Below are 19,091 nucleotides of genomic sequence, written 5' to 3'. Positions count from 1 at the left end.
AAGTTGAGATACTAATGGGCTGGTGGTGTGTAGCTCAGTGGTAGAATATTTACCTAACATGTATAAAGACCTGTGTTAAATCTCCAACACTGGACGAACCCCCTCCCCAAAATAAAAGTTGAGATACTAAAAATAGGTGAATCACTTCTGAAATGTTAAACATGGATTCAGTTCATTATTTAAAAAGCTTAACTGCTGGTGATTTAGCTCAGTGGCACCATGCCTGCTTCGAAAGCGCAAGGTCCTGAGTTCGATCCCCAGTACCAGAAAAAAAAAAATAAAAAGCTTAGCATGAAAAATGATAAATTCTCTTTGAAACCTGATTAGTTATAAAGTTAGTAGTAAATATTAGGGACATTGTTGTGTCTGTAAACTGAAGTCCAACTTGGAAATCCTTCAGAACAACTTTATAACTGCACATTGTTGTCCATAACATATTTTGTTTGCAGGATCAAAATACTCATATCTGAGAGACTTGGTTTATTTTAAACAGCATCTCCAGAATGATATCTCAGTACTTTTGAACGTGAACTATTTAACCTTAATCTGTGTCTGAGAATTTATGCAAAGTTCTTACCTCACCTGCCTATTTTTCTACTTATAAAGTGGCAGGGTAGGGTGATTTCCTTCTGTGTCCTTAAGAGTTGTTTTCAATATGATCGTATATTTTCCAGGTACTAGAAACTGATAATGGATCCATGCCATTTCCAGAACAGTTAATTAACAAGCTGCTTACTTCTGTCAGAGGGATTAGTGCTACACCTCGCTCTCTCAAGAGAGTTGGCAAAGTGGCTGCAGAGACTCCTGGGCAGATTCAGAGTTCAGAAAATGGTATATCCTGGAGCATGACCATGCTGCTCTTTCTGCTTTCCAATGTAAAGCCTGCATCAATACAGATCATTGGATGCAAAACCAATGACTGAGATTATCATAAAAGTCATGAGATTTCTTTCCTTTGGTCTCTGCCCAGCGCAGTGCTGGTGATAGCCCTTAGAGGACAGGCAGTGCACAGGTGAGACAAGGAGACAAGCTCAGTGCCAGAATGACTAATGTCATTTAAATATTTATTTAATACACATTGGTTTAAAAATTAAGCTACCCTTTAATATTTGGTAGTGTTACATACTTCCAACAATATTTTTCACTATTGAAGTATTAAACTTTTTGTTTGCAGTCTTTTCTCCCTAGACATTATTTGTGCATACTCAGAGGGATAATACCACAGACCTTTCCTCCAAAAGCAACACAGTATCTCTGGATCGAGCTGGATCGGTTATGATACACACACTCCAGATGATGTAAAATATGAAGGGCAACTTGAGACCCAACTGTTGGATACAGTGAAGATTGCAAAGGTGGTTAACATCCTTGTGAGTTTATTGTCTTAACTTGACTGTTCAAATTAAGTCTGCTAATCTTTCTACATATCTGCCTTATTTCAGTGACTTTAGCGTAAGGCATACTTTTGTTTACAATGTAAGAGTAACTTAAAATCTGAAAAAGGTGAGGTTAAAATTAGTTGGCTACATAAAAATGTGATCTCTATTATATGTATAGTGTATTCGCTTTCCAATTGCTGGGACACAGTATCTGACATCCACAACTTGAAGAGTGGTTTATTTTGGTACATGGTTCCAGGGAGTCTGTGGCTGGCTGGCTGCAATCATGATGGAAGAGTATGGTGGGGTAAAAGCTGCTTATGTTACTGCTTCTGGGAAGCAGAGCAGGGCAACAGTGCTAGGGAGAAAAGGGCCAAGGACCATATATAGTACCCAAGTTCATGCCTCTCATGGCCCATGCAGAGATAGCCAGAAGTGTGTTTTTCTAGTCCTTTGGGTGGCTTCCAAACTAAGGAAATTGACAGTTGAGTTTAACTTTCACATGTTGGTTTCTAAAATTTGTCAGTGATATACCAAGAATTCAAATCAATCTTAACCAGTGTAGGCTGTTGGGTATGATATGCTAATATATATCTTGGGTCCATGTTCCTATTCTGGAGCACTGAACACATAAACTTCCCTGAAGATTTAGATTCTGATGTTTGATTCCTTGCCAGATGGTGATGTGAAATTATAACATGAAATGAAAAGATAGTAACTAGGTCAAATAGCTTTTTTTTCCTCCTGCTGCAAATTCAGTTGGGTATGTGAATAGCCTAATTTAAAATCTCAGTAATTTAAGTATGTGTCTACATCTTAGGGTTTAAATTTCAGCAGTGTGTGAGATATAAACCAAATACACCATACTGCTCATAACCACAAGACTTACCAACTCTAGGACCTCAAGACCCCGACTGTAGCTTTGTTCTATAAAAAAGAAACAGTATTTTATGATGAAACAAATTTGTGTTTTTCACTTATTTTTAGTTTTTAACAGTTCTTTAAAAACAGCATTGGTTACTAGATAATCTGAAAAGCAGAATTATTTTCACCCAGAAAGACTTTTTTTTTAAAGCTCTGGACTTTTTTTTTGGTCCTGGGGATCGAACTCAGGACCTTGCACTTATGAAGCAGGCACAGTGCCACTGAGTAATCCCCAGCCCATTTTTTTTTTAAAAAGCTGACAGGGGTTACTAAGTAAAGGTAACCATTAACTAAATTTGACAAACTTGGATGTTTTACTCATTTGCTTCCATTAACGTCATGATGCGCTGAGGAAATTAATGTACTCAGATGTGGTTAGGTGGCTGCATTGTGTGGGCTTTAGGGGTCCTTCAATCACAAATCCCAACATTTTTTGCTTCATGTGTGTCTGGTCATGAGCTGTTCTCAAGCCACAGGCAAGCAGGGTAACATGGAAAGGAATGATTGTTCAAGAATCTGAAACGGGAAAGCTCCATTGACAGGCCAGCTGGAGCCAGCACAAATCTTGGGTGTTGGAACCAGAAGGGTGTACTTGCCTCTTTGCTACCCAGTTTTGTCTCCATTACTGATTGATATACCACATCCCTGTTGGATCCTTTTTATGCTAGAGGGAACATGAGCAGCATGGTCTTGCGCTCTGAGAGCTCCCAACCCTGGACCTGTAATCCTGTGTCCTGAGGACACCATGAGTGGGACTGGGGGAGGAGGTAAGGCTTTGTAGAAGCAGGCTGCAGGAGAGCTGCATCAGTGTGAGGGGACTAAGTGCACGCAAAGTGCTCCCTGTTCAGGACAGCAGCAGTATGAAGTGACTCGAGGAAGCCATTCCTGAGGGGCCCATTTGAAGAGCGCTAGAAAGGTAGTGGCAAAACAATTGGACTTCAGGGTTTTAAGTTCAGGGCTGGGATCAGATCTGATAAGCTGAGAGGTCCTTGAATAATCTTGCCAGATAAGTGAAGTGGATAAAACCAACAGGGCAGTTAAGCATGCAGAGCTCCAAGACCCTTTTATTCCTCCCTTTCTTTCTCTTGGTCTTGCACTGAGGCAGAGCACAGCTAGGGTTTGGTGGGCAGGGGAAGGGAACTGCAGTGGCCAGAGCTGCTTGTGGAGTCCAGCAGGGTGAGAAAGGTCCACAGTAGGGGGAGGATGGACACTATCAGTATATGTGGTTTAAGGTTTCCCCTAGAGAGGGCCAAGGGGCTGAGAAGTGTGCAGGGGTGTGGAGCCTAGGTGTGCAAAAGGGGGCTGTGGGTGTGTAGGGCCTGGAGATGAGGGAAGAGGTTGGTGGTACTGAGGGGAGAGTGGTTACATGCAGGAAGAATGATCAGCAAATACATGTATTAAGGATAATTGAAACAGGTTTCTTGCAAATAAGAGAAAAATGGTAAGTTAAACCTGTAGCATTGGGTTGAAATGGAAGGCAATGGTATCAGTATCTAGTTAGGAAATGGAGATACAAAAGTGCACACATGTGCATATATGTGTGTGTGTGTGTGTATGTGTGTATATGTGCATATATATATATGAGAAATTGTTTCCAGGACCACCCCCAGACTTGGCAAGCTCCAAAATGGACCCACAGGACTCTGACATTGCTTTGACTTGTGCTACAATTTCTTACAAAGGCTGAAGGCCACCAGCTCTTGAAGCAGGGAGTAGAGGAAGCCAGGTGTGAGAATCAAAGTGGTCTTTTCCTGGGAAATTGCATGGATGTTCTTAATGTCCAGCCACAGGGTGTGACATGAGTCGTGTCATCACAAGGGGCACTCATGGAGCCCGAGTCCTGCATGCTTATTGGGACATTAGTTGCACAGGTGCACAGAAAGCTCCAGATCCCTGAAAGAAAGTGGGTTCACTGACAGTCACACTCTTGTATAGATTGTGTGACACTTGTTGATGAGCACATTCCCAGAGTGTACCCCCAGGAGACATCTGATCACCTGGTCCGGTGACAGGCCCTTCTGGGGATGCACAGGGGCATGAGCAACTCGGGCCAGTGCCTGGCTTTCTTGCACTCCTATGAACATGTATGTGTGTTACTACACATATATGCACAATTTGCTAATGTTGCCCCCACACATGTGCATATGATGCCATAATTCTGCTCTCAGGAACAAGGAACATCTTCAGAGCTCAGATCTTGACTTCTGAAAACTGTCCTCCATAGTGGGAGCCAGAATGCCTTGAAGAAAAGGCTGATTTCCAGTCTGAGGCAGGGGATGTATAAGAGGGGGCAGAAGCAGGGATGTGCTCTGAGAGTGGTGTGTAAAGTAAAAAGGATGTAAAAAGGATTGAAGAAGCTTCTACTAGCTAAATCTTTTGATATCAAAATAATGATGGCAGTGAATATATGAATAAATAGGAGTCCATGAGTTTATACTGATATAAAGAATTACTTAAAAATTTGATGAAGAATGTGATATAGCCTTAGTTTCAAAATACCTCCCTATAGGGACTAGGATTTAGCTCAGTGGTTCCACTGCCTGCCTTGCAAGTGCAAGGATCCGAGTTCAATCCCTGGTGCAAAAAAAAAAAAAAAAAAAAAACAAAAAAACAACTCCCTATAAAATACTGAAGAGTTCCAAAGGGAAAAGAATATGTTTTTGATGAGGAAGACTGGCAGACACCACTGTCTTGTAAGGAGCAAAGCCAAAGCATCAGTGACTGGAGCCACCTGCCAGGGGCCTGAGAATGCAGCATAGTCTCTGGGGTAGTTCCTGGCAAAGGTACGTAGCCATGAGGGCTATCAGACAAGACCAAAATGGAGAGAGATTCTACATAGAGACTGGCCTGTGATCTTCAGAAGTGTCAAGGTCATGTAGATCCAGGCTTGGCTAAGAACTGTTCAGATCCAAGGACACTGAAGACCATTAAGTACAACAGTGATTCTGAACCATGTCCTTTTGTTATATAGGATGCTATCCAGATGAATGGTAAAACCTGAGTAGAGGGGCTAGAGGGTCATAGCTTGTTATTGTTAATTTTCTCACTGATGGTTGCCCTGTGACTGTGTAGAATGTCCTTGTCTGTGGAAATAGCAGGTGGGGATCAAGGGCAATGGTAGCAAACCTAAGGCATGTGTGCTGCAATGTGCTGTTTGTTATCATTGGAAGCTGTAAAGGTTTGTCATCACTGATCTAGGGCATTGGTTTGGGGGCTTATTCTATAGCTCTTTGTGCTGTCCTTGAAAGTTTTCTGTGATACTGTTTCAGAGGAAAAAGAAAAAAACCAAGACTTCAAAAATGTTCCTACCCTTTGATTAAGTAATTTCATGTCCATGGATCTAAGGAAATAATCCAAAATGTAAGCACAGCTTCCCACTGTTGGTGATTTTTCTATTAGGAAAAGAACCCAGTATCTGTCTATCAGCAAGAAGATGGGAAACTTAGATATCTTAGCTGTCTCCTTACTTTGCAGCTATTAAAAGTACTATTCTGGAAGAACTTTTATTACCATGGGAAAACTGTGTTAAATGAGAAAAAGTAAAGTGTACCATTCTGTGTAGAATCTCAAATATTTATCTAGTAACAAGTTATCTCTGACAGCTTTTAAAGAAACATGAAAACATCAATAATTATCTAATATACTAACTATGGAGTTTTTCTTCTTTAATTACTTGATACTTAAAAAATTCTCCAAAATGGGCATGTCATTCTCATCATAGACACACACACACACACACACACACACACACACACACACAGAGACAAACATACACAGCCTGTCATCTCTCAGCTTTCAAAAGTTTCCAAGGAGCTGTGCTGTGCTTTGGCTTCTTTTGTCGCCACAGACTTGAGCTGGAGGCTTGTTCTCAGTGTGGCAGTGCTGGGAGGTGTTGGGGCTGTAGGAGACAGGGCCCAGTGGGTGGTCCATAGGTAATTGGCCTTGCCTCTCTCGGATGGATTATTTCTCATGGGACCCTTAACAAGTTCCCCCAAGAACCAGTTGTAAAATCCTGACCCTGGCCCCTGAGTTGCTCTTTGGTGTCCTGCCTGGTGATGTGATATTTACGCCTGACCCCCACCATTTGCACTTCCACCATGGTGCTGGTCACAGAAATGTGATCTGAGTAAGCCTTTACTTTTTAAGTTACTCAGCCACAGGTGTTTATTCTTAGTAACAGAAAAGAGGCTTAATACAACTTTCTTGATTTTAAAATTGCACAGAAGTTCTAGGGTTTATCTCTGTTTACCTAACTCACTCCATTTAATGTTTTTTGTAATGGAAGAATTTATAACCAGGTAGCAGGTACAGTTGAATCCTGTCTGCTGCAAAGCCTCCTAGCACCAGGGAAAGTGACTCTATGTCCACAGGCTGGGCTTACTCTCTTGGCTAGTGAGAGACTCAGGTGTCATGCGACCTACTTTTGGCAAAGAGATGGGGTGATGGGGCCAGGGATTTAGCTCAGTGGTGCCTGCCGCCTGCCTCGCAAGCTCAAGGTTCTGAGTTTGATCCCCGGTAGCAAAAAAAAACGATAGGGAGACAGTGAGTGTCCCCAAGCCTTGGTGACACTAGGAGAGGTGAAAACCCTCTGTGGACATTGCTGGTATGGGATGGGATGCTGAAAGTGTCCTTTCTCATCTCTGTGCTATACTCAGCACCAGTATGGGGTGTGATGCTCCACCTCCCCTGCAGCTGTCATGTTCTTGTTCAGCCTTGAACACACTTTTCTCATTCATATGTCACTGTTGCTCTGAAACACAGCAGTGTGGAAGGAGGCATATGTGTGCAATACTGATTGCTGACCACTGGCTGCTGAGGGCAGGAGTGGGGAGAAGAGGGGATGTGAGCATTAGGGAAGACTGGGTTGGTCTCATAAGCTGGTCACTGCTGAGGATGGGGTTTCTGCTTAGGTTGTCTTCACTAGCTGTTGTCAGAGATGCTCCCTCTCCAAAATGCTGTCAAAGGCAAGAATCATGAGAAAGTAAGAAACAGGGAGCGTAGGAAAAGATTACTTTTTTCTTGCTAATTTGCTTCCTGTGGTTAGTGGCTCTGAGCAGAGCCTTGTACCTGTCTCTGCAGTATAGGCACAAGTAGGCTTTACATGGAGAATGTGCCTTGGTTGTGGCACAATAAAACAGACCCTCAGGTGGCCATGACTGTCTTAATAGGTCATATGACATCTACCATTGTATAGTTTTAAATTTTTAATTAATTTTCTAGAACTGGGGATTGAACCAAGGGTATTTGCACCCCAGCCCTTTATTTTGAGACAGGGTCTTACTAAGTTACCAGTTACCCAGGCTGAGCTTGAACTTGGAATCCTCCTATCTCTGTATTCAGCACTGCTGGAATGTATCCAATACTGGTGCCTCTGCTGTCAACTCCTGTATGTTACAGGTGTAACATATAGCTCTTGTCAAGGGCTCCTGTGCTGGCATGTCTGTTTTCCTTCAAAGCTTGTGGAGGAGAATATGTAAAATGACTCATTCACTGGTGTGCTGAGAGCAATGCTGGATCACCTTGTTTGTTTTTTATCAATGCCATAAGCATTTATGCCTTTCCCTGGAAACGTTTCAGTACTGACAAAAGTCACAGTACCTAAAAGCTCTTTAATTCATTTTTTATGAGGACAAAGGAAAATAAAACCTAACTGAAGAAACATAGAAGCGAGAGTGAATCTGTGCATGGACTTTGGAAGGTGTCTGGAATGAGTGCTTTGGGAGATGGATGTTAGAGGAGGAAGGAGAAAGGAAGAGCAGGTGGTGGTGTAGCATCACAGCATGGTGGGGTGGGGATGAAAAGTATTGGACAGCAGTCTGTGTGCATAAATTACGGTACAATCTCTGCAATGGCATCTAATGTGATGAAGAAAAATCCTGTATGCTGTGGATGCATCCTCAGTCATGAATGCCAGGCTCCTGGGCAAACCATGCTTTCCTGATAACTTTTGGAGGGGATTGGCCAATGGTTCTGAGTGTCATCTCTGGTCTGCAGCATCAGCATCACCTGGGCATTTATTAGGAATGAAGATTCTCAGACTCCACCCAGATTGGAGTCAGAGCCCTGGGATGGGCTGGCATGTTTTCTGAACAAACCCCAACTTGTCTGCAGTGGCAAGGGCTTGTGCTTATGCTGAGCTGCTAACCTTCCCGAGGAAGCAAGGCTGGGTCTCAGCTCAGCAGGCTGAGATTCTCAGGAAATGGTGCATTCCACATTGTCACATGAGGCTTCAGTCTCATGTTACTCTAAGTCAAGACTGCTGAGACTGCTTGCTCTTTAGAGCCATTCTGGGAAATTTCACTTCTCTGCTAATGTGAGTTTTTCCTCCAGCAGAACAACTTGTCATCCAGTCTGGTATCTGTTTTCTCATGCAAGGGTTCAAAGGGGCCCTGTGATAGAGGGAAAGGTTACTTATATAGCATTTGCAGCTCGCCGTGGCAGCCCCACTCATCTGTGATTATTTCATGTAAAGCTGTAAGATACTAAATGACCCCTGGTTTGTGATAAAAATCTCATCATCCACTGGCAGGATGGTTCTCCCAAGCAGCACAGATGCTCTTGGTTTGTGATGTGGACTACACTCGAGTACCTGCACCTCATCCTGTGCTGCACAAGTGTTTTACAGAATGTGTCCAGCACTGGTGCCCAACTGTCAGCTCCACCTCATCCAGACTGCCATGGTCCATGTCTGGCTACTTGCATTTCCCTTTTTTTTCTTTTCTTTCTTTCGAGACAGGGTCTTACTATGTAGTTCAGGCTGTCTTCAAGCCCAGGCTGGCCTTGAACTCTTGGTGATCCTCCTGCCTCAGCCTTCTGAGTGCTGGGATTACAGGCATGTGTCACCACACCCATCTCCCTAACTTTAAACTAGAAAGAGGCTATAGCCTAGGGTCATCATGAGGATCTAGTAAGGTGAGGACACCTGTGAAGCTCTGATGAGGCTGTGTGGCCCCCTCCAGGAATTGCTGGTGCTTACTGCCACCACAGTTGTGATTTCAGTAAATCTTGATGAGAACAGTATACATTTAGTAATGTCAGAATGACAGTGAACACTGCAAACCAGGGCACGTTTTGGGAGGGCTGTATAAGTGTTCAGAAAAGCTTTCTCCAAAGGACTCGAGGCTCTCTCATTTGTAGGAAGGTTTTCTCTTCTATAAAATGGGAACCATAACACTTGCAGAAAATGTGTGAGGATTAAGTGAAAAAGTATGGCCTGTGACAAGCACCCGGTAAAGATCAGTCTCTTTGGAGTAGTCATTGTCTGTCATTGGCATGGACACTCTACCTTTGTTTAGAACACAATTAAAATGTATCAGTAAAGCATTTTGTTAACTCAAAAGCCAAACTTTATTCTCAAATATAAAACAAAAAACCCCCTTTAATATATAACGACAGTCTTTTTTTTTTTTTTTTTAAGAAGAAAAGAAAATGACAGAACTACATACCTGGGTAGAAAAATACACTTAAGCTGCTATTGTAAGCAGTTTGTAATTTTTATAATTACAACAAACAGGCACAAGTTCAGAGTAAGCCTTTTTTCCTTTAAAATACTGATTCACATTTGCTCCAACAATTTTAAAACGGTTGGAAATATAACTTTCCTACTTGGTAGCAGACCCAGTTATTCCACAGATAGTAGCCAGTAGTAACTTATTAAATGAATATTCTTTGTGATAGTAACCAAGCATTAGAATTTTGGGTCTAAAATACTCATCTTAATAAAAAATGCTTTCAACTGCTGTGGTAGCAAAGGCAAATACTCTTGCATTTCCTCAGCACCCACGTGTCTAGGGTCTGACCCTCACCAAGACCTGGTGGGGAGGCATCTTGCAACTTACTCCCTGTGTTCAGGAACATGTGATCCCTGTCCTTTGCACACAATGAGAAACTCATACACCAGCGTAGGAGACATAGTTACTTAGCAAAAGATACTTCTGCCCAATAAATAGTTTCCAAAAGGAAAAGAATTTTCTTTTAATGAACTGAAGACAAGTGAAAATGTTGAGCTGTACTGTTTCCATCCGAAGTTCATGAAATCAGGACAGTTCTGCCACTGACCAGCAGGTGGTGCTATACCACAAGGGGAGCCACAGGTGGAGCTTGCAGCCTTAAAACCCAGAAATACTACTTTTTACCTGTGTTTACATGATTTATTTGGTCAAAGTTTGTTCTTAAAGTATAAATGCAACATCTTCCCTATGATATTGTATTCAAACAGAAAACACAATTCATGTAAAATTTAATTGGGTCAAATATAAATCCCTAAGTTAGAAGTGACAAGGAATTTAGTATTTGTCAAAACCATTAAGTTCCACAAGACTTGTTATAGTTAAAAGTAGAATTCCTGAGGCAGGGATTTAGCTCAGTGGTTCTGCCACCTGTCCTGCAAGCCCAAGGACCTGAGTTTGAACCCTGGTACAAAAAAAAAAAAAAAAAATTCCTGCCCCTGACCACTACTCTAGAAATGGAAATTAGCATGTATTAACTATGACTTAGAACTAGCTGTTTTAACAGCAAGATAACCGCATACATCCAACTGCCTGTTCTTGAGACTTCACAGTCTGTGATGCACGTCCCTCACATCTGAAAACACTCCAAGAACTTCCTTAGAGCCAAATGACCCAGAGGAAAAGGCTGATTTATCTCAAGAGTAAATACTGGCTTTGAAGCACACATTGCTGGGGTATTGCTGAGCTTCACCTTCCAATGCAGCCTGCTTCCTACACTGGTTCTGGGAAGGCTGAAGATGGACCAGCACCTCTGACATCACAAATACAATTCCATAGCTGTGGGTTGCCAGGACAGATGTATGTTCTTGTGTGATACCCCCCTCACTCCTCGGTTTTCCTGAACTGGCTGTGAAACATTGTGAAAACTGAAATTTTTCTCCTATGGTCATACCTGTCACAGATTTAGGTGCCTCTGTCCTTAGGAACAGTCCCTGCCTTCTTGTTGCAGCCTTGCCAGAAGGTCAGCAGAAAGCATGGGCATCATGGAGTGTTTTTGCACCAGTTAAGTTAAAAACATGAACTTTACTACTTTAAAAAGTTATTTTAAAGCTTCGTTTAAAAAAAATGAAATACTTTTATAATTTAAAAATAAAGTTTGTTCCGTATTTAGTCAGAAGTCTTTTGTTTCTGGGACCTGCACTCAGGCCTGGCCCAAAGTGTGTGCATGTGTGTTTAAGTTCTATGGAGAAATCCTATAAAAATAGACAGTATTTTAAATTTCTGTTCAAAAGTTAAAGAATACAGTTGTGGGAGTGACTTAAAAAAGAGGGAATGAAGTATACAATTATTTTTCTTACAATTGATACAAAAATGTAAAATATTTATTTCTCTTTGGAAATTTTACTTCTGGAATCACTAATAGCCTTACCAGCTCTTCTCAATGCTCTCCCACCCATAGGTCAAATATCAACATGGTCTGTCTGGGCCTTGGGCTATGTGGCCTCCTCCAGTGGCCTGGGCCCTACAGAGTGATAGCGGGCCCGTGTTCCTCCACCCCACCCTGGGGGAGGACCAGGCTGTTTCGGGGATCCGACTTCAGGGAGCTGAGCAATTTATGAATGCTGCCATTGCTTTCTCGCCCAGAGCTGTGCAGGGCCAGGTCCCGATGCAGCCTGTGCACAAGGCTGGTGCCGTTGGCCCGAGAGAGGCTGCCAGAAGGTATGCCCTGTGTCTGGGGAGTGTGGTGAGGCTCCAAAGCCCCTTCAATGACGATGTCAGCCTCCTCGTCACTCTCCATCTCATCTGGATGGAAGTTCTGCAGGACGTGGGCAGCTGGCAAGCTGTAGTGGCTGGCAGTGCTGTCTGTGGACTGGCCAGAGCTGCCAGATGTGCGGCTGCTTCGGACAATGTTGTTCCTCTGGTTGGCTGGCTTGACGGTGACAATGAGGTTGTGGCTATTGGCAATCATCATGTCTGTGACTTGATCGAGTGTCTTCCCAGCCACCTCAATCCCATTTACCTCCAGGACTTCATCGTTCACAGCCAGCAGCCCAGTACTCTCTGCAAGGCCCCCAGGCACCATGCGGGAAATAAAGATGCCTGGAACCTTCTCCAGCCCATGGGGAGTCACCCGAAAACTTGTGCCATCTCGGATGTAGAAGCCCAGTGGCTTCTCACAGCCATGTCTGTAGAGCCTTACTCGGCGGTGTGTCTCGGGGAGGATGTCCACGTCAATGATGGAGGACACTGGGCGGAAGTCGTGTGGCATGCTGATGTCAAGGTGGGCACGCCGGCGCAGACCCTCATCCCTCAGAGTCACCAGAACTTTCTTTTTCCTCGACAGGGTGCCTGCCCCAAAGCTGTAGTGGTCTGCCTCTTCTGAAAGAGTCCAGAGATGGAAAAGTGAGAACCACACATCACACATAAGTGAGACCAACCATCATAACACCTACAAGCCTCAGCTTGCTGCCCTGCAAACCTCAGCTCATTGTGCTTCTTTCTAACCACCTCCCACCTCTCTGAGCCTGAGCAGAGCTGCTCTGGTGGGTCCTTCATAGCCACATGTGGGGGCTTGGATGCACAGACACTGGCATGGCTCACTAACCTCCTCAATGAGCCCAGTGCTTTCCAGGCTGAGTTGGTCCCAGGCACCTGTGAGGCCACATGCGAGTACCTCATCTCTCTAAACTAGCTCCCCACAGACCTCTCCAAACTGGGCCATAAGTGGACAGGCAAAAGGATTTAGAGGGATAGAAGCTGGAGGCAGAGCCTGTAAGAAGAATTAACAAAGGATGGGGTGGGGCATGAGTATTTGGCAGGCCACCAAGTGTGGAGGTGGGGGGCTGGTTTGCAGGGCATTTTAAACCAAACCAAGCCCCTAAAAATGGTTCTTTTTTGTCTTCCACCTTTCAACAGTAAGACAGAAGTAGCTCTGCTTTGAGAAAGACCCAACAGAAAAAGAGCTACAGGCCAATCTCCCTAATGAACATAGATGCAAAAATCCTCAATAAGATACTGGCAAACAGAATACAGAGGGTCATCAAGAAGATTGTACACCTTGATCAAGTCAGATTTATCCCAGGGAGGCAAGGATGGTTCAACATATGCTAATCAATAAATGTAATACACTATATTAACAGAGCCAGTGGCAACCATATGATCATCTCAATAGATGCAGAAAAAGCATTCAACAAAATTCAATACTGATTCATGATAAAAACCCTACAGGAAATTGGAATAGATGGTTTTTATCTCAACCTGATAAAGGGGATCTATGAAAAACCAACAGCCATCATACTAAATGGTCAAAAACTGAAAACCTTCATGCTAAAATCAGGAACAAGACAAGGATGTCCACTATTACCACTCCTGTTCAACACAGTTGTGGAAACAGCCACAGCAATTAGACAAGAGAAAGAAATAAAAGGAATAAAAATAGGAAAGGAAGAACTTAAACCGTCATTATTTGCTGATGATATGATACTCTACGTAGAAGTCCCAAAAAACTCCACCAAAAGACTTCTAGACTTAATTGACAGATTCAGTAGAGTAGCTGGATACAAGGTCAACTCTCAAAAATCAGTAGCCTTCTTGTACACAAATAGACTCACTGAGAGAGAAATTAGGGAAACAATTCCTTTCACAGTAGCATCCAAAAAAATGAAATACCTAGGAATCAATCTAATGAAGGAAGCAAAAGACCTCTACATTGAAAACTACAGCACTCTTAGAGATTGAACAGGATATAAGAAAATGGATATCCCTTGTTCCTGGGGAGGAAGACCCAATATAGTGAAAAGGTCCATACTTCCCAAACTGCTATACAGGTTCATTGTAGTCCTGGTTGAAATCCCCACAGTATATTTCACAGAACTAGAGAAAACAATCCAAAAATTCATTTGGAACCAGAAGAGACCTAGAATAGCAAAAGCAATTCTAAGCAACAGAGACATGGCAGGGGGTATCACAATCCCCGACTTGAAACTATACTACAAATCCACTGTGATAAAAACAGCATGGTACTGGCAAAGAAACAGACACGAGGACCAGTGAAATAGATTAGAAGATGCAGAAACAACACCAGACATACTCAGCCACCTCATCTTTGACAAAGGAGCCAACCACCCTCACTGGAGGAAAGATAGCCTCTTTAATAAATGGTGCTGGAAAAACTGGATTTCAACTTGCCAAAGATTAAAACTAGACCCCTATCTTTCACCATGCACTAAATGAAAATTGAAGTGGGTTAAAGATATAAATATTAAAACAGAAACACTAAACTTGCTGGAAGATAGGTTAGAACTCTCAAAGACATTGGCGTAGGAAAGGACTTTATGAACAAATCCTCAGTAGCATGGGAACTAGCACAAAAATCAACAACTGGGATCTCATCATATTAAAAAGCTTCTGCACTGCAAGAGAAACCACCAACAGAGCTAAGAGACAACCTACAATGTGGCAAAAAATTTTTACTAGCTGTTCCTCAGACAAAGGTCTATCTAAAATATATAAAGAACTCAAAAAAAAATCAGACCCCCCAAATATAAAGACCCAATTCGAAAATGGGCATCTGAAATTAACAGACATTTCTCAGACAAGTAAAAGCAGCAAATAAACATATGAAAAAATGTTCAACATCACTGGTCATTCGAGAGATGCAAATGAAAACAGCACTGAGATTCCACTTCACCCCATAAAGAATGGCTACTATCAAGAAATCAATAACAAATGCTGGCAGGGTTGTGGGGAGAAAGGAACCCTTCTCCATTGTTGGTGGGAGTGCAGACTGGTGCACCCACCATGGAAATCCATATGGAGATACCTCAAAAAACTAGGATTAGGGGTCTCATTTGACCCAGCTATTCCCCTGCTGGCTATCTTCCCCAAAGAATTAAAAGCATACCACAGTGATATATGTACACCCATGTTTATAGCAGCACAGTTTGTAATAGTTAAAACTTGGAAACAGCCCAACTGCCCATTAACTGGAGACTGGATAAAGATTTTTTTTAAAAAAATAAAATGGAGTACTACTCAGCCATAAAGAATGAGAAATTCAAGACATTTGTAGCTAAATGGATGCATATTGAGGCCATACTTTTAATAAATAGGAAAAGTGTAAATATTGAATAGTTTCTCTGGTGTGAAAAACTAAAAGTGTAAATAAGGATCAAAATGTATAATTGATAACTGAAATAGGAAGAAAAGGTCTAAAGGAGTAGGGGAATTGGGAGAGGTAGGGGAAAGGAAAGGGGAAAGAAAAAATGAGAAAAGGAAAAAATGGAAACAAAATCTTTGTAAATAGGGAAGGGTGGAGAGGGGTGAAGGGAGGGCAGTGGAATGGGGAAACAATAAGAACCAAGATACATCATGCAAAGGTAGAGGATCCTAATGATGAATGAATTTTTTTTTTTTTTGGTACCTGGGATTGAACTTGGGTCCTTATGTTTTCGAGGCAGGCGGCGGCACCACTGAACTAAATGCCCAGCCCCTAATGATGAATGTAACTGTATTGTATACCTAAAATGTACCAATAAACTTAATCCAAAAAGAAAAAAGAAAAAAAAGTAGCTCTGCTTCATGTTAATCCCCAGCAGCAGACTCTCCTGCTTTCTTCTCTCCCTGTGCATTGAGTGCCATGGTTAGAACCATCAGCTCAGTTCAACAGGCTGTGCTTCCCAGGAAGTCAGTTCTGCTTGTTTCTGATTAGTGAGTGGCACAGGTACTGCTGGAGGTATTAAACCCTTTCCTGAAGTGCTACTGTGACCACATGTGACACACACACACATGCACTGTCAGCTAGGAAGATGCTTAGACTAAAGCAAAGCTTTTAAAAGCTGAAATAGAAAGGGAATAGGTGATATTTGGAAACTGAAGAAAGCATTTGTTCATGTCAGGAAAATGTTACATTGAGTTTTATATTAAGCCTTTTTTATTTTTGACACATGAACTTTTTTTTTTGAGACAGGATCTTGCTATGTAGTCCAAGCTGGCCTTGAACTCACTATGTAGCTCAGGATATCCTCAGACTTGTGGCGATCCTCCAGCCTCAACCTCCCAAGTGCTGAGATTATAGGCGTGTACCACCATGCCTGGCTTACACGAGGCTTTTTACAGGAAGTACTTCTGGCTACAATTCAAGCCCCCCTCCCAAGTGTGTCTGTGTTCTGTGTGTTAGTCCTATGAAAACTTGGCCAGGACACTTTCTCTTCTGCACCTGCCTTCAAAAGCTGACCATTTCTAAGACTGGCATTCCTGCCCCCTAGCAGGACAATGAGAGGTGGCTGGCTCACAGGCACCCATAAAACAGGGCTCAATCAATACTCATTCACAGCCTCAATACTAATTTTGGCCCTTTCTCACATATATGGCTGTAAAAGACAAATCTAATGGAATAAAAAACAAAATGAACAAAAAACCATGGGCAGGGCAGGTGGAAAAGCTGAGTAAGAGAAAAGGAAGAAAAAGAAGCAAGTCTTGAGAGCTGGCAACAGAAGTCTCTTAAAAAAATCAACAAGAAAATTCATCTCCCCAATCTTCCAAGAGGGAAAATGGGAAAACTGAGGAGCTAAATACTAAAAGAAACCCAAAGCCAAAGCTGATGCTAGTGGCAAGTTAATAGGGCAACCTCAAGGCTGAAGCACCCAAGATGGGGTGGGCCTTGTGAAGCCAAGACCTTTCCTCATCAGAGGGTTTGGTGACATACCCTACCTGCTAGGTATTCCAGAAGGCCACATGCACGCAGAAGCACTTGGCTGCTAGATCCAGGGCTAAAAAGGCCTCACTACTGTATAATACCAGTTGGTTGGTGACAAAAATGGTGGTCCTGGGTGGCTAAGCTTTGAAAAATGCCTAGATACCACCCTGCTGTAGACATGCAGGGGAGGTGTGGAACAGGGCAAACCCATCATCAACACTGTGCGCTTGCCTCAGGCCATGAAGGCCAGTGAGCTTGTTTCCAGAAGCAGCTGAGTGGTGGCTTGTCTGTGACAGGACCACTTTCTCTCAGGCAAGTTCTGCTGCACAGAGCATATCAGAAATGTGCCATCTCTACCTGGACTGAAATTAGTACCTGCAACGTGAAGAGCCAAAAGCACTGATACCATTTTAAGCAGTAGCAGCAGTAGCCCAGACAGCAGGGAGGGACTGTGGATATGGAGAAAGAAATGAAAGCTTACAGAGGTAGCCATGTGAGGTTGAGCAGAAGGCTGTAAACTTGCAAATTTACCAAAAAATCAAAGCTGAGCCTCAGCTCCAAGGATGGTTTTGTTTTAACAAAAGGAATTTATTCATAAGTTGGTCTTCTAAATTTCTCACCAAGAACCCAATTAAATGATGATATACTCTGTGTCTTTTACAAAAAATTCTTACCAGCCTGGAGATGTGATTTCAGCCTCTCCTATGAAGTGGGGTGGAGGGAGTGGTGTCTGCAGGGGGCTGCTACTCCCCAGCTTTGAATCCATGTCTAGTCTTAGCACTTGGCCTCTCAGTGTCTCCACCTGCTCTCATCCAGTATAAAACAGGAATCTTTGCATCCTCCCTGAGTAAGCTTATGCTAATCTGTACATGGAGGAAAAACAATGGGCTCCTCACACTGCTCTCCCATTTGATTAGTCAGTATACATTTCTTATTTTGCCCTGTCACTGCTGCTGTTAGGTGTGCAGTCCAGAGTCTCTGAACATAACAGCAAGTGGGAGTGATGGATTAAGTGAGTGTAGAATGTACTGACCATCCCACAGCATGCACCCACCTGTACTGCTTGGTGATAAAGTGTTCATTCTGTGGATATTTGAGTTTCCATCTTTGTGACTTGAAACAGTGTTGCACTAAATAAGCTGGAATTTGTGTACAGAGAGTGAATTCTCTGGTTACTTTTTGCTGAGTCAAAGGATTTATGCATTTTAATCTAATTTTGGTAGATGTCCCAAAGTCTCCTCTAGCTTTTATGTCCAAGAAATGGAAAATGGTACTTTGGAGTTAGAACCTGGCCTCATAGCAACAAGGCTTGTTTCTAGAGATCTGTCTCATCTCATTTAGCTTTTGCACTGCCCGGTGTGGGGCTACTGTTACTGAGATCTCCTTGGGAATGGGTGAGGCTGGATGCAGGGGCTGGACTTGGGTCCTTTCTCTTCACCACTGCTACTTCTTTATTTGGGGACCTTGCAATTGTGAACACATGAAGAGCCAACAAACCAGGGCCCTTTTGACATTTATGGTGGTGGCTAGACCCTAACTGCCAATGCTGAACCCTCTGGTCTTGACCCTATTTCTGTCAACTGGGCCTCTTGGAATTTTAGCAAATCTCAAGGTGTGGAGAGGCCAGCTGCTCACTTTAGGGTCCAGGTTGTCAACTTATAGGATATTTTCTTTTCAGCTTCAGACACTGGTCAAACAAAATAATGAATGTGAACAAGTGTGGCTACATGGGGCCATGCCCCACTGTGGTCCCTGGTGAGTTCTTCGGAGGATGATATATAATGTATGGGTAGTGACACTGGGGGTGCTGAGGACAGGGCATGCTTCATGCCATACCTCAGGACTGCTAGACTGCGCGCTCCAAGCTGGTGCTCCTGTCAGTGCCCAGTATGGGCTACAGGAGGTGAGTCCAAATTTGGCTGGACAGCAGGATGCTTCACTTCCATCCCAGACACTCAGGAGTCCTGGGAGAGACTCTATGGAAGGTTGGGCAGGTGCCACCATGAATCTCCAGGCCCATCCCTACTTACCTCCTCCAGTCCCAATCCAGGAATGATGCCCCCTCTTGGGGGCAGTGGCTTGTCTTAGATGTCCTGACCTATGCTGTTCCTCTCGGGCACCTGGAGTTAGACTGAACTACAT

The 19,091-nt window shown here is 43.1% G+C and overlaps 1 protein-coding gene across 3 annotated transcripts in view; it reads right to left on the bottom strand.

The window, feature by feature from the left end:
- Positions 1-1,172: 1,172 nt before the first annotated feature.
- The window catches only part of Pard6g (par-6 family cell polarity regulator gamma), a 95,515-nt gene continuing 77,596 nt past the window's right edge, over positions 1,173-19,091 (bottom strand). For all 3 annotated transcript variants that reach the window (XM_004861900.3, XM_087190865.1, XM_087190875.1), the window contains one exon: positions 1,173-12,631. In XM_004861900.3, coding sequence (XP_004861957.1) covers positions 11,775-12,631 — 857 coding nt within the window. In that variant the 3' untranslated portion in view covers positions 1,173-11,774. The remainder of the gene's footprint in view (positions 12,632-19,091) is intronic.

Source organism: Heterocephalus glaber, unplaced genomic scaffold (assembly GCF_053883595.1).
Source record: "Heterocephalus glaber isolate CG9 unplaced genomic scaffold, H.glaber_assembly_v1.0 deba00000331, whole genome shotgun sequence".
Lineage (NCBI taxonomy): Eukaryota > Metazoa > Chordata > Mammalia > Rodentia > Bathyergidae > Heterocephalus > Heterocephalus glaber.
The sequence above is the reverse complement of the archived record's forward strand: the minus strand, read 5'-3'. Positions and strand labels throughout refer to the sequence as shown.